This window comes from Chenopodium quinoa, unplaced genomic scaffold, assembly GCF_001683475.1.
Source record: "Chenopodium quinoa cultivar QQ74 unplaced genomic scaffold, ASM168347v1, whole genome shotgun sequence".
Classification (NCBI taxonomy): domain Eukaryota; kingdom Viridiplantae; phylum Streptophyta; class Magnoliopsida; order Caryophyllales; family Amaranthaceae; genus Chenopodium; species Chenopodium quinoa.
Window position 1 is genome coordinate 639501 of NW_018745174.1, and position 15594 is coordinate 655094.

The 15594-nt window shown below is 34.2% G+C and overlaps 2 protein-coding genes across 2 annotated transcripts; both read right to left on the reverse strand.

Annotated features, from left to right (window-relative positions):
• Positions 1-330: 330 nt before the first annotated feature.
• On the reverse strand, positions 331-8066 carry LOC110710670 (rhomboid-like protein 20). The gene is made up of 8 exons (XM_021889000.1): positions 7832-8066; positions 7587-7687; positions 7057-7197; positions 6522-6588; positions 3053-3201; positions 2793-2894; positions 2388-2513; positions 331-926 (listed from the first exon to the last, which is right to left on the reverse strand). Exons 1-8 carry the CDS (start codon positions 7854-7856, stop codon positions 759-761), a joined length of 879 nt encoding a protein of 292 aa, XP_021744692.1. The 5' UTR covers positions 7857-8066; the 3' UTR covers positions 331-758.
• Positions 8067-9469: 1403 nt separating this feature from the next.
• Positions 9470-13275, reverse strand: LOC110710536 (F-box protein At2g26850-like). The gene is made up of 5 exons (XM_021888859.1): positions 11742-13275; positions 11527-11606; positions 11212-11384; positions 11011-11085; positions 9470-9950 (listed from the first exon to the last, which is right to left on the reverse strand). The coding sequence occupies exons 1-5, from the start codon at positions 12390-12392 to the stop codon at positions 9763-9765; spliced, it is 1167 nt and encodes a 388-aa protein (XP_021744551.1). The 5' UTR covers positions 12393-13275; the 3' UTR covers positions 9470-9762.
• Positions 13276-15594: the final 2319 nt, after the last annotated feature.

Genomic DNA, 15594 nt, shown 5'->3' on the forward strand with positions numbered 1-15594 from the left:
GACTTCTCTGCTTTTAAGCTTGTCTAAAGATGTACCAAAACACAACCTTAAAGATTGGCGTTTACTCACATCTAATTTGGAATAACAGCACCTCGCATCTGATTTGGAATGACAGAAGAAATTACAGCGGATCAATCAAACATCGATGTTGGAATGACAGAAGAAATTACAACAGCTCAATCAAACATCGACGTTGCCCCAATGCCTCTAAAGAAACTTGAATCTATTGGGTTGATGCCAAAAAATGTGAGTTAAAAAATACAATAACTTCCCAGAAGTAGTTTGGTTAATTGCTTCCAAAAAACCTCCCTAAATCAAAGCAATTCTTAGTAACAATAGCCAATGAAATTTCCTTTATTATAATAAATGTAAGGACAGTATAAGAAAATTGCATAAAATATACTAAGTATAAATTACACTGCTACATTCCTGAAACAAACAATTTACATCAGAGTAACTCCTAACAAGCTGCAAATAAAATGCACAAGGCTTCTAAAGTCAAAAAGTTTGTCAGCTTATATGCTTTGTTACTAAATGTGAGTCCCCCATTCTTAAGGAATAAAGGGAATCAAGGAAGAATTATATGCCAATGAGTTCTAGGTTTGCTACAAGGAACCCCTTAATCATGGAAAACGACCGAGCCTTGTTTTCTTATCATTCCTGATAGTTATGGAAATCAATTATCTTGTTCACAACCCTATTTGGATGATACAAAACGAACAAGAGCCAATTTACCATAGCAACTGCACTTGTCTTCTTCAATGGGATTGTGCTTCAAGAAGGATATTTGTGGCAACATTGACGTCATTTCTAGCTTGCACAAGTGCTTGCCTAGCGGAATCTTGGTCAAAACCCATGGATACTAGCATTGCAACGGAGTCATCTGATGGTTCCACAGAGCCGACAACTGGAGTAGGGTAGTTTCTCTACAATTAAAAAAAAAAAAAAAGTTAATGAAATCCAACAAGGGCATGCCGCAATGCATTAATGCAGATGGCAAATGTAGGTTACTTGACTACAATTTCCTCCTAAATGAGAGGCAGTTGTGATGTGTAATAAAGCTAGAAGCTTAGCACGCTGGCCAGTGCTTATATTATTACAATGTGCAACTGGATACGTGCTTTTTTTTTTTTTTTTTTTTTTTTTTCTAATATATTTGACCAGTGTTACCTAGAAAACAGATGTTCTAGTACGTGGAAAGGGAGTGTAATTTGCTCCTTGATTTCGTTACACTACTGAACTGCACAGCTAAACTATGCAACAATTTTCACATTCTAGAACATAATTTGTAGGCAATATGAGCAATTTAGTGACACCAATTTTGACCCTCGAATAATATCAAGCCAAGGCCACCCACTAACACTCCACATCCATAATATCCACCATGTATACTGAACAGAAAAATGCTGGACTGGCCTAGTAGTTAATATTTACAACACCAGGTCACAAATCTACTGTGATACTTGACTACTTGTCTCAAGATATACATGATGAAATGTTGGAAACTAATAACCCAAACCTGCCAACTACACATAAATCCACTCCATCAAAAGTAAGTGTAAAGCAACACTATCTGAAAGAAGGCTGAGCTGATCTTCTTTCATCCATCACGTGTCACAAACTCAAAACCCTTTGAATACTCTTTGTTCTGTTCACCTCAACAACCATGTGCTCAATTCCTCACCCTGCTTTGCTAACCCCCCCCCCCTTCCTAGTTTTGACGATACCTTCCCAGCTTCAACTCACTTTCTTCCCTCAAAACATATATAAAAAAAAAGGCCTCTTCTCCGAATTACAACCAATGAACTTTTCACCTTCAAATAATTCAATAGATTACTATTGAGAAGCTTAGAAAGGAATCAGTGTACATTAGTGGTCTTTTATTAAGGTAATAAATTATATACGAGGAATTTTTTTACATAATTATGTGCTTTAAGCTTTAAAAGTCCATGCCTTATCCAGAACCTCTAGTGATTTAGTGAAGATGTGCAATTGCAATTTCAAAGAAACATAAATCATTTAATAATTTGATTGATTGGGAGCAATATACCATTTGCATTGCAAAAATTTTATAATGTACTTTTAACAGAGTGAAAGGATGGATGGTGCAACATATTTAATATGCAAGGGTAATAGTCAATACATATACGTGATATACCATGCTTAATGCATGAGTCACGTTCCAGTTTGAAAGATGCCTCTCATGTTTGGGACATGTCTTGTCTTATTCCGGCGTTCAGAAATATTTTGCGTTTCACATACAGGGAGGTTCAGGGGGAACTCAGGAAGAATGTTTACGTGCATCATAGCTCAAGGGTTTTTTGTTCCTTTTTTTATCAGGGGGAAGAGGGACAAAATAGATAAAATCATGAAGCAGATGTACTTGCCTCAACTTGACGCCCCGCATAAGAAGGTGCAGTAGCTGGTACACTCCTAATCCCAGTTGCAGCTGATGGGCTTCCCGTAGATGGCCAAGATACCCGCGAAAATAGAGACGCAATGAAATCAGGCAACTGCAAACATGAAAACCAAGTTGATAAAGTTAGCCAACATGAGAATGTTTATATTTGGAAGAGAGAAAGAGGGAGATAGAGAGAGAGAGAGAGATATTGGTCAGTTGTGTAAAGAGGTTTATGTAGATCAGAACCTAGCTCATATCCTAGGTTCATGAGGACTATTCTTATGAGCAGACAAGAGGAGTAAAGGAAAAAAAAAAAAAAGAACCACAGCAAGAGTCTCTGACCCACTTCCCCTGGAAGGAAGGGAGGTGGGTGTAATTATAAAATTATAACCTTTGCTCTGCGGATGTAAAAAATGTTCATTCTGTATAAGGAACCAGCAATGATGCCGCATATTCCTGGCAAAATCGATCTTTTCCAAGATGATAGAAGCAACTGCAAAATAAACACCAAAGTAAGGACAAGGATAGAAAAAGATATGGGAGACATGGGAAATCAATGAAGTCAAAGGTGCAGATGGAATAATGACACCAGCAAAGGGGCCACATATCATACAAAGTATGAGGGTTGAAGAAAACCAAATAATGCATTACCTGAAGACCAGCCAGATATATGAAAGATTTGTCAGAGAAGTTAAAACCAAACAACCGGAATCGTGTTGACACGGGAATATCAAAGAAGAATGGTACAAATGAAGAAAAGATCAGGCCATAAGGTCCAGCCGTGATTAAGGAGCTTGGATCTGCAGCAACACAGTACATGACCACCATCAGAAATCACAGCACTGCTCAAGAAATTTTTTTATTCATGCAGAAGTGCAAAATGACATAACAATAGTTTTCAAAAACATAACATGGAAAACTGCAAACAGACCTTTCTAACAACCCAGAATGTAATAAAATGTTCCATTTTTATTTTATTTTGTGCGTATAGGAAGCCATAAAAGGCAATGTTGTAGACAGGCATTGATCCCTGTCCATAGTGTATTACCTCCCAAGACATTAACTAACAAACTAAGCTTGTTGACGTCCACAAGCAAAATTGTGCAGTGCAATAGAAATTGCTCCAAATCCCCAGGCAGTCTTTCCAAAAAATAAAAGAGTGAATTTGCATAGCTTTCTGCCATATGTTTAGATAAGGTCTAAATCTGTTGTGACCTACAATTTGGTGTTCAAAATCCAAATAAAGACTTCACATTCCCCGTGCCATTCCTAATGCACCATATTGCTTCTAAAATCTAATTGAAGATAGCAGATCAGTACACAATCTACCCTTTCAATTGCAGAGATATGCAATTGAACCTCTAATGGGAAGGTACAGAATCCACAAATCCATATAAAAGGTAAAAGCACAGCAAGGAAAAGTAGCAGAATATTTACCCTTTAACATGATTGAGAGGCAATAAAGGACTAGGCTCTTTAAATGAGTATAGGAACAGGGAATACCCAGTAATCAAGCCACTATTATGGTTCTAATTGGAAGAGATATGAATCAAGCAAAGCGTTTATGAAGCAGGGGTGCGGTCCCACATGCAGAACAGTAAATAGAGCGACGAGACACAAACTATCAAGAAAATAATTATCATACATTTCTCAAGCATTCAAGCTTTTCTTTATCATTTAATTTTGAGGACAGTTTTCACTTTGGTGTACTGAGGATTGGGATAAATTCACGCAGTGCCCTATGTTTTCACTAATTCCATTCTAGTGCCCTAATGTTTTAACATTTTTTTATAACTTCAGTTTTCCACAAATAACCTGTAAGTCATTAAGAGCTCTATTTAAATGCTAATTGAAAAGCCAACAGGTATATTTGACACCCTCACTTGCTAAAAAATTCAACCAAAAAAAAAAACTTCCATATTCTTTTCCTAAAATACTTAAAAAGTAGGAAAATCTTTGACCAATTCATCAAACACACCAAAATAAATAAAAAATATAAAAAGGATTATACTTTGCTTTGATCCAGTGCGAAATCAATACACAAAAGAAGAATACTACTTAAATGGAAGGGCAGGTCCCTAGAATGAGCAATGTTTAAGGTTAGGGAACCACAATGGAATTAGTGAGACAAGGGCACCAAAGTGATATTACTCAATTAAATCAATCTTCATTGCACAAAAGAGCAATTTAGAACAAAGGGTACCTAGAACCGTGGACTCCTACAGTTCTTCATTAGATTCTTCATTCATCAAGGCAATAAACTTTAACATGAATTCCAAGTAAAAAGGAGCTTTTGGATTTTGGAAGGATGCTTGAAAATCAAACATAATCCACTCCAATATCTATCTACTAAGACTTTCAATTAATGTTTTAGAAGGGTATAAAGGAAATAACATATTGACAATGACCTTTGATGAGGAGAAGCAATCTTTGTCCTGTAACTAGTGTGAGTGCATCATCAATGGCTGAGGAGAGTGGGCAACCCAAGGTACCTATTTCCTAAAGTATCTGACCTATTTCCTAAAGTACCTGTCAAGATTTGTAGGGCCACAGAGCTTTTTGTAATTGAAATACACTTCTCATGGATGATTTTGCCTTTTATGTCGGAAGGCAAGGATGATTTAACTTAGTTTGTCATTCACAATCTTGAATTCTTGATTACAAATTTGAACCCTAGAAGATATTATTTTATCAATTGTGTTAGTCTGTTATCTATGGCCACGGACCCATGAGGCAACACAAAGGTACCTTTTGCCTGAAATTTCCACCAAGATTTCGTCACTTGAAAGGGAATTCTAGACTTGAAACCACTCAGAAACCACCTGATACAGACAGGTTTGGTTTTGAATTAGAGTAATGGGAAACAGAATTTCCACATATTTGGATCCAAAACAAGTTTGGTACTCAGTTGAACTACTCTTTATTAATTTATTGAAATTTAAATGAAAGTATCTACACTATCTAGTAAGGCTAAAAAAAATGCTATGAACTTCCATATAAAAAACAAACGGTCTAAACCCATAATTGGCCCACCATAACAGGACAAGAAAAACAGGGTGCAGCTTTTTCCTCTCATGCTTCTTGATATACTGTACAGTAAAAATAAGCTGCAGCCCCAAGCTAAATCTTAAATAGTTGAATTCATATGCAGGAACAATGTTAGGAAACCTAGCTTACATTATATCCATCATGCACAGCCCTAAAATTCAACAGCTAACTCCAAAAATCAGGCCAAGCTACAAGAAGCCAGGAGCAATAACTGGCACTATAACACTTATCATCATTTAGGCTAAACTCAAACACAGGTTTAATTTAAAAATGGATCAGAGCCTGTCATGTAAAACTAACAATCTTAAGATACATGGGTAACGGGTGTCTAAATTAAATTGAGTATGACTACAAAATTCTTCTGAAGGTTTATTTACAGAGAAGTTTTTATTTCTAATTTTTTTTTATATTTTTTATTTTTTAAGAGCATATAAATTGAAAATCATAGGACACCAATAAAGTAATGGAAATCCAAAACTAATAGTTAGAGGGAGTAAATAATAATACCCTTTGGACTCTTGTCCTACTATCCTAGCTTTTTTTTTTTACTCCACCTTAGTTGTCTCACGCTCTCCCTGCCTCACTAATATTCTCTACCCAACTAAGATTAATCTTTAAAATCAAAAGTCTTTATTTCCTCTCTTTTTTGTCACCACCCGACATCAACACAAAAATGTTAGGACCCTGATCACTCCAATCACAGTATTGAAAGTGCTCTAACTTTTGTCTCTTCCTCCTAGTCACTTGACGGCTCAATTTTTAAACTTAATAACATTATTTCCAGCGCAATTATTTTCAAAAATAACCCCAGATTTAGAAATTGGGGTTACTTGGCTTGCCACAGAGATCCAATAGAGGCATCCTTAGTTTTGTGGTAAAAAGTTATACCAATGTTAGAAATGTGAATCTAATGCAGCTAAATTCAGTTTACTAGTCATTCCAGCAGAAAAAGACTCAATTGAGATCTTGTTGAGTCATACATGTTCATTTTTAACAGGAGTTTTACAAGTCTATAACCACAGATAATCATAACTTAAAAGGCAGCCTTGACTTGAGTATTTACACCACATACCTTTAAGGAGGGCTAGTGTGGCACTGCCTAGGAAGAAAGAAACTATCAAAGAGAATAAAATGAACACCTGCAAAAGATTAGACAAGTCAATAAATGAAAATTCTAGAAAAAGTTGCACAAAAAATGCTCAACATTTTTCCTTTTATGCCTTCTTCCTTATCTTCTATTGGAAGGGTTTCGATGGAGGTAATCCACTGAACGCCTTACAAAAGTTCCAAAGACAAAAAAAAAAAAAAAAAAGGAAAAAAAAAGAAAAGAAAAGATACATCAACAACACATTCTTATCAATATTCTCATAACCTATAATGGAGAGAAGGTGAGAAGCAATAACATAAAATTGGTCTTAATGCTAATGACACAATATTGTAACATCAGGCAGATAAAAGACTATATATTAATAATCATGGTTGATCAATAATATAGTCTTATCATGGGTAACATTTTCATAAATGTCATTTAGATTGCACTCCAAATTAAGCTATATAGTATGAACAACAGAAAAAGTCACATAAGTAAATCATCAATGAATACTCACTGTGTACTTATTTGATCCTATCTGTCTCTCGAAAACCCGGAAATAGTACAGCAGATAGAGTCCAAACATCATCTCTGGTGTTGATGTAAATGCATAAGTTGAGACAATGATCTTCCATAACTGAGGCTTCTGGAATATATCCTATTAAAAGAGCTAAATTATTAGGTAAAAGTAAGCCCATTTCAAGCCATCTATCAACACGATTTTATAACAGAAACTGAAAACCAGGCAGTATATATTTTGCAACATTGGTTTGAACGATGATAATTACTTAATACAGCAAAGAATGTCCCTCAAAATTAAGCATGAAATACAATAAATATGACTAATTCACTAAATAAAAAATACTCTTTACCATAGATAAAATACTAATCAAAATTAAAACATCAAAAAGCAAAATTCAGGTAGAAAACTAGGAAAAGATCAACAAATTGGCAGAAATGAATTTACAAAAACCTAGCATCAAAGTACAAATTACACAAAATCAACAAAAATTAAGAACAAATTATCACAGAAAATGTTGGATTTACCAGATATGAGAATCCAAGCTTATTAGAACGGCCTTGAAGTCCAAAGAAAACGGTGAAAAGGGCGGAAGCAACAATGACACCTCTAGTTACAGGGGCATTATCTGCAATTACCAAAAATTCGATCAATATTTGAAAATCACATAGAATTTCGAAAAGGGTATCTAAATTTGCTGAATCTATGAAAAGGGTATGCCTCAAATCGGAAAAAGAAGCAATTTTTGAAGAGAAAGAACGAATTAACTCACTGAATCCAGATGGACCGCCGTTCATCTTCGAGTTCAAAGGGCACCCTCTTCTGCGCTTCTCTTTCTCTCTCCTCTTGGTTGTCTGAGCAGTGATTCTGGGAAATCTGGGTTTGTTTTGTTGGTCTTAATTTTTCCCAGAAAAAACTGTTGCTTTTCCTGGGTTTTTCTTCTCACGCAATACAAGTTGTTAGGTGATTGGTGAATGTTAGGAATTGGAATTAACCCACCAATAGTCACATAAAGAGTTAAAGACTATAGACTCCTAAACCAAAGGGATATACTTCGGAGATGAAAAAACGGTACTGGCTAAGATAGTTAACATTCATAATAAGACCATTTAACAAAGAAAAAAAAATGGCTATAGTCACCCTGGTCGTGATTTGATCCACACTTTGAATACAACTCTAAAATGCTAATTGAGTGAGTCAATTGTCATCCATTGTCAAGTATAGAGATAAATTGAGTTTGTTATTAAAACTAGTTTAAGGCCCGAGCGATGCCTCGGGGTTTATTTAAATAAAACATGTAAAATCTACCTTGACTTTTAATAATATCTTGAAAACATTATCTTAACTTTAAATAATAAAAAATAAAAGTTAAAAAAAAAAAGAGGATAGAAAGAGAGATGCAGTTGTATATGTTTTACAATTAAGTAGGACATTGCATAATATGCTTAAAAACTTTTAGGATCCAAGTTAATGAAAAATTACAACTTATAAATAAAGTGATAGAGAGACATTAATTGTGAAATATGAAAACAAATACAATAGAGTAAAAAAGAATTTATTTATGGGAAATCAATGTGGTTGTCTACTTGATTGATAGAATAATATTGGTCATAGAAGTTAGAAATTCCAAGGATGATGAGGGATTAAATTAAATATGGTCTAAATAATTATACGTAGTGTCATATCATCATCCATGTGGTGTCATGTAGTAAATCTCATTATGACATGGAGTGACATATGTCGTCAACATGTTTTCCCTATAAGAATTAATAATAGGGTAATGCTATAGGCAGCCCTAAGGACTGTATATAAGCATTTAATATACTTCTTTTTTAAGTATTAAGTTTGGAATTTTTCGGCAATTCACGAGTAAATCGGTGTAAGGGCTGCATATATCTTTATTCATAATAATATTATAGATTGTGTTATTCTTGTAACTAAAAAAATTGGTCAAGTGTAGGTAAATTCATATATACTCCGTAGTAAGGCGGTTTGATAAATAACGAATGATTAATTGTAAAACATATACAACCACATTAATTTTGACAAAAATGTAAGGAAACTGGATGGAAAGTGGATGAAGAGACCTTTTCTTGGGTCCCCAATAACAAACCAACAATTTATTTGCACAAAACAAAACAACAAAGATTTGGAATCTTCAACAAATTTTCCCAGTTTCCAGAATTTACTTGAGAACTCTGTTCATTTTAATTCTAGTTTTTCCTAGTAATAGTACCTAATTGCCTATCATCATACCATGTTATTGTTCTGTCTACTTCAGTTGAAAATGCTCCATCATTTACCATTAACTAATATTATGATCTTTCAGCCTTAGTTTTAGGCTCCAAACAGCACGAGAGTGCTGTGTTTGCGTGTGTGCGCGCGTGCATATGCACAGACTAGCATAACGTGCAGGAAAATTTTGGAACCTCTGATCAACGAGAATTCTTGATCATTTCAGTTTATACAAAACGGAAATACAACACCAAATTGTAACTAGATGCACACAGCACACTCAAAAGTTTGTTTTTGGGATGTATGGTACAAATACAGTATAAATCAATCTGTACAACGCCTTTGCACATATCAAATAGAGAAACAAAGGCCAACTTTTGCATTTTCATCTGACATTGTTACCATCTGAAGAATGTGGTACTTACACTTCTAAAGGTAACTGGTATTAAAGAGTAAAAAAGCTGTCTGCTAGTTTAGGACCTTGGTCGGCCATAAGCTTTTCCAAATGGTGATCTCTTCTTCACTGTATATTTTTCTGATTCCTCCATAGAAGCCATCACCCTCGTTTCCTTCTTCTCGATGATTCTTCCTATTGACATTCATTCTCCTCCATCTTGAGTCAGGGGCGTATTGATTAAACTCTAGTGTCACTGTGTCTGTTAGCATAAAAGAATGAAGTTAAATCAACTATCCAAGAAATGACAGGAGATATTCAACCGATTCTTAAGTGATGACTGCTGCATAGCACATACAAGTGATGATAAAAAAAGAAAAAAAGCAATTCTGTTCTCTCCAACAAAGGGGAAACCAAACAGTAAAAAACAGTTCGTGCTATTATAAAGAACGTGAAGACTGAAGAGACTACAGTATCACAGCCTTAGGATTACATTGGCCACAACCTAAAATTTTCCATCACTAAGATCTAAATAGGAGTAGAAGGTAGGAAGTATAGTCTCCAAGAATTTGGTCATTTTAAAGACCTCGTGTACAGATAGAGTTCACATGACCCAAAAGTATTCCGCCAAAAATGACTTTGCAGTAGATGTGCTAATAGCATAGTGTGACACTACGACATCTACACTTAAATCCCAGTATAGGGCAACTGCCACTAAATTTACAAAAAAAAAAAAAAAAAAAAAAAAATAGAGCAAAGAGCTTAAACAAAATTTATAAGCACATATGCCTTAATCTGTTTAGAAAATGATCAGCCCTTGACCCATAAGTCGTTGCTGGTAGCAGTCTCTAGAGAGGGAGAGTGTCACCTACAGTAGAAAACATGGATGCCCACCATGTTGGACCACTACCACCTATATGCTCCCAAGTCGCACGCTTGGTGGCTTAAACAAGTTTAAATGCGAACTTATCTTTCTTAGAAACTACAACAAATTCAAAGTTTAGTTATGCCTATCAGCCATGCTCAAGTCAATCAGCTGAATTTAGACAAATTAGACCTATAAGAATATAGCCAATAAGTGAAGTGAACAGGAGTGGTCAACTACATCAAAGCAAGCAAGACAAGGTTGCCAATTCTCAAAGTAATGGACTTTCTTGAACAACTTTGCTAGCTTAAATGTCCTATTTCAGTTTCTAATAAAGGTGGCAATCAGATTAGAAACTTCAACTACCAATGATAGAATCACAAATCACAATATTAAAAAGAAAGATTCATCATAAAACCAGATAACAAGGTACGGTATGACTGTATGAGTTCCTTACCACTATCATGACATATGCAATGATATTCATTCCTGGTGCATGAATCCAGGTGACCAACAACTCCATACCACCAGCCTGTAACACATTAACAGTAAATGATTAGAATCAAAGAACAAAGAAAAAGTCTGCAAATAGTAAATTCTTCAAGATGTTAATGCTTTCGACTACACATTCAGGATACAAAATCCGCGGTGAACACACCATATGGATATTCTCTGTTTCTTCTCCACTGAATTTCTAAATGATCTCCTGGCTTCAAATCATCTAAACAATCAGACACATGAAGCTCATATGCAGGATTATCAACAGGTGGAGCTCTGATTCTACTCCAGGATATGTTTTCCTCTACGGTCTTTCGGCCATGCAGGGTATACCTTAACAACATAAGAAAAGCAATTCCATTAACAAACTCTCCCAATTAAACTTATCAGACCCAACAATTTTTTACGCAAAATATAAAATTCAAGGTCAAGTTATGTAAGAATTTGATAACTCTCTACCATATATATATCTTACCTAGCTTGGAAAGTGTCTGATTTGGAGTTGTAGCTAAGTTCAGCATCATAACATGACAGCACAAATCCATCATGTCCATTCTGCAATAACAGAAGTTGTTTAGGTCTACAATCTATGCTTGATTTAGTTGATTATATAAACAAATGAACAAAAAACAGCTAAACATGCCTCTACAATATGCTATATGCAATTCTATACAAAATTTGTGTGTATACCTCACGATTATAGACCTGAGCTGGGAACCAGAACTCGCCGCTTTCAAGAGAAAGATACCAACCCATGATTGAATCAGGTGGTAAAGAACCCTTAAGCTCACTTCTACCTATCAATTTTGGCCTAATCAATGATGAAAATGGCCACAAACTAAAAATATTCAAAATAATCCCTCCATTGCTGCTACCACCTAAGGAAAATCTCCTCTTATTAAGGGCCATATGTTCATGCCATTTCACAAGAGCAGCATTACCAATCACTCTTCCCCATTTGCTCTTCATATGTTTCTCCCACATATGATCACTCCTACATTTTCCTCTCAACTCTCTACACACCCCAGACAAGCTACACAAATCAGCCGGCGAAAGCCGGTCTAGAATCATATCCAAGGTCAAGTCTGGCAAATCCAAAACTGATATTCCCTCATCCTTCACTTCAACAAACTCAACTGTATGAACTTTTCTCACTGGACTCAAATAAGTAGCCTCAAAAACACCAAAAACAAGCCCCCTCTTTCTAATATAACACATAAGGGACTTGGATAATTCTACCCAGAAAAAGGGAGATAGTAGTCTCATCTTTGTTAGTTTAATTGTTAACAAAGACTTGACAACAAAGATGAATGAGAAACAAGATATCAAGAAGAATAGCATTGGACTTGAATTAAAAAGTATATCATATAATAGTATACTAATCAATAATAAAAGAATATTGTGCAAGATCTGAGAATTTATTGTACCAAGTGATTGCACAGTGTACTATACTTGTATATAATACTCCCAACTTTCTAAGTGGGAGCAAAATCTAAGCAATCTTAATAATTTGATGAGGGGTCAGCTAGATAATAGGAATTTATCTAGTGAATAACCTTAACAAAGTCGTTTTAATGAGAGGCAATCTATAGATACCTTGACCGACACGGATTTAACTACAAATTAAAGAATCTACTGACATTAGACTTTTCTTAACTCACATGAAAAATGAATCACCAACTATATAATAGGACGAAAAGAGTAATAGTTAAAGAATATTAACACAGGACATGTAACAAATAATTAGTGAGCTGCTGCATAAATGCTAAAGGGTATCTGGATACAGTGAATTTGACACCAACTTTAATAACAGAAATTATATAGGGACACCAATCACAGCATAGTGGGCAATAAGTATGACTAAAATAATCAAAAGTAATGTGGATGATTTTGTTTCAAGCTTGTGAAACAGACCAAAAACAAAGATTTGATGAATCAAACAAGATAATGGTAAATTAATTGCAAACCCCAGATGCTCAAATCTGTAAAATTCTGCTGTTAGATTAAATAAAGCATAAATCTTGGAGAAAAAAAGGGCTATAAATAAGGAAAATTTGACACTAGTATAAGAAGAATCACAAAAATGAATGAAACCCAGAAAAATAACCCAGAAAAAGAAGGAAGAAGATGGATAAATTGAGCTAGAAATTGGGTTATTTTGTGTTTTGTCAGTTTATACTCCGTACTATATGGTGTAATTTTTTATAAAGAGAAAATGTGAAAAAGGAAAGTCACCTGAAACTTGGAGTGTGAGTCTCACCAAACACCAAAATTAACAGCCACCGCAAAGTCGTAGAGTGGAAATTTGCTGAAAAAAACTCTGTGTGACTGTGTGTAGACGTGTACTTGGGACCTTGTTGTGTTAACATTCTGTCCTTTTGTTCCGATGTGGGGACTCAAAGTATCCCGCAATCTGAAGAGTCACCGAAGGACAAATAATGTAGTACTCATTAGTTTAAATTGAAAGTCGTTTTTTAATTACATCATGTAGAAACTTTAGTCAGCTAAAATTCACAACTCATTCGTGAGATAAATACTGTAGAATCATTCGTCAAATAAAGTAATGTTACAATAATGTTGTAACTTTCTAAACAAAATTATGTTGTGGTTAAAACAAAATGAAGAAAGTAAATGTGTACTTGATTCATTAGACGGGAGATGCATGTATCCCTCCTTATGTTATAAGGGAGTTGTACACATTAAAGTTCTCGTTCACGGGCTTTTACGACCGTTTTTAACAATTTAAAGATATATAAAGTATAAAAGATTCGAATAGATAAACAATGACTTTACGTCTTTATAGAACCAAAGACAAAATGATGAATAACTAAAATGGAAATCATTCAAAGTAAGCAATAGGTTATAAAAAGCTAAGTTAAGTTAGAGAAGAAAAAGATAGTGCAAGGATTAGTTGTTGTCCTTGAATTGTGACAACTGACAAGTCCTATTATTGGAAACACATATAAATCAAATTATGTGCAAAGAGAGAATTGACTTAAAAAGTCCAAATCCTTTGAATCCACCACATTTTCTTAATTTTCATTGTGTAAAGAGGGATGAAAGCCATAACCCATATCCATGTGCTAAAGCAATGCTTTGTCGATTTAGTTGCTAAAGAAACTTTAATTTAAGTGGCCATTTATCATAATTTTAGCATTTGTTATGATGGAGAAAATAAAGAGGTTGTATAAATTAGTGGTCTCTAATTTAGCTCTACATATAAGCTTAGTATTTGTTTAATTATGACATAGGCTCCACTATAAACCTCCGATCATCATAAATTCATAATTAATTGTGCTAATGCGAGTAGCTAGCATTTAATGTAATTTTTACTGATAGACGTTAATTAAAATATTATTTATATCTTTTTTTTTTGAAAGAAAAATATTATTTATATCTTTGTCATTCTTTTATTACTAAAACAAATTACATGTTACAATTTTCTACGTAGCTGTTTGACTTATTTTGTTACTCTTTGATAAAATATACGTATATATTTTGCAAATACATATAAGGGTCTGTTCTCATTGACTGAACTGAGCTGAATTGAACTGAACTGAAATGAATATTTTATAAGAGAAGGAAATTAAGAGCTGAACTGAAATGAATATTTTATAAGAGAAGGAAATTAAGAGCTGAATTGAACTGAACCGAGCTGAGCTGAATTGAGCTGAACTGAATTTCAATGTAAGAAAACAGGCCCTAAGACATATTCCTTAATCTTTATTTAATTATATTCAAAGTTTGGAAATTTGACCACCATAAAGAAATATTTATTAATCTAGAAAAGAATAAACACTAACTCAAATTATATATAGTTGGTATTTGAATTCAAGTTTAGATCAAAAGGTTAAGCTATAATAATAATAATAATATAGTGAAATTAATTTCTTACAACTTGCTTAGAAAGACTATTACTCAATACCTTAAGGGCCAATGGCATGTAGTTGGACGTACGACTAGGACGTCTGGTTTCTTGGATCATAAATTTGGTGCGCATATTATAAACGTTTGGCCTTAATTTGATGCTGAGAAAATGCCCTTTTCATCTAGAAAACACTGCTTTCATTATCAAATGATATGAATTAATTCCTAACTAAAAAAAAAACATCATTTATCTTTTCATTTGCATAATTGCATGGTTGATATATGTGCTTGATCACCTATGCTTCGTCATCTACAGTTACAATCAACTACGTACATAGTCAGATTATATAAGAACTACAAAATACTTTCTCCGCTTCTTTTGATTAAAGTTGGACCATAAATACTTACCGTGTATAACTCCCAACTAAAAGATAGAATAGGAAACGAAGATATTAGAAAGAGAGTTAAGAGTAGCAACATTAAGGACAAAATAAGATATGATTGATTGCATTGGTTTGGATATGTCAATCAAATTTTGGAAAAAGCCGTAAGGTAAGTGAAGAGTTGAGATCAAAGAAATAAATCTTTGAAGAAGCTGAGGAAGATCAAATATGACTTGGCTGAAAAGAGTTAAGAAAGGCATGAAGAAGTTAGGTTTGTAGGAACATATAACATT

Coding starts and splice junctions, on each gene's coding strand:
- LOC110710670 (XM_021889000.1), bottom strand. CDS start 7,856: ATGAACGGCGGTCCATCTGGATTCA. Junction 7,688..7,831: donor CGGCGGTCCATCTGGATTCA/GTGAGTTAATTC, acceptor TGGTAATTGCAG/ATAATGCCCCTGTAACTAGA. Junction 2,895..3,052: donor TATATCTGGCTGGTCTTCAG/GTAATGCATTAT, acceptor TTTATTTTGCAG/TTGCTTCTATCATCTTGGAA.
- LOC110710536 (XM_021888859.1), bottom strand. CDS start 12,392: ATGCTATTCTTCTTGATATCTTGTTTCTCATTCATCTTTGTTGTCAAG. Junction 11,607..11,741: donor CTCAGGTCTATAATCGTGAG/GTATACACACAA, acceptor CTGTTATTGCAG/AATGGACATGATGGATTTGT. Junction 9,951..11,010: donor TTGCATATGTCATGATAGTG/GTAAGGAACTCA, acceptor TTATGCTAACAG/ACACAGTGACACTAGAGTTT.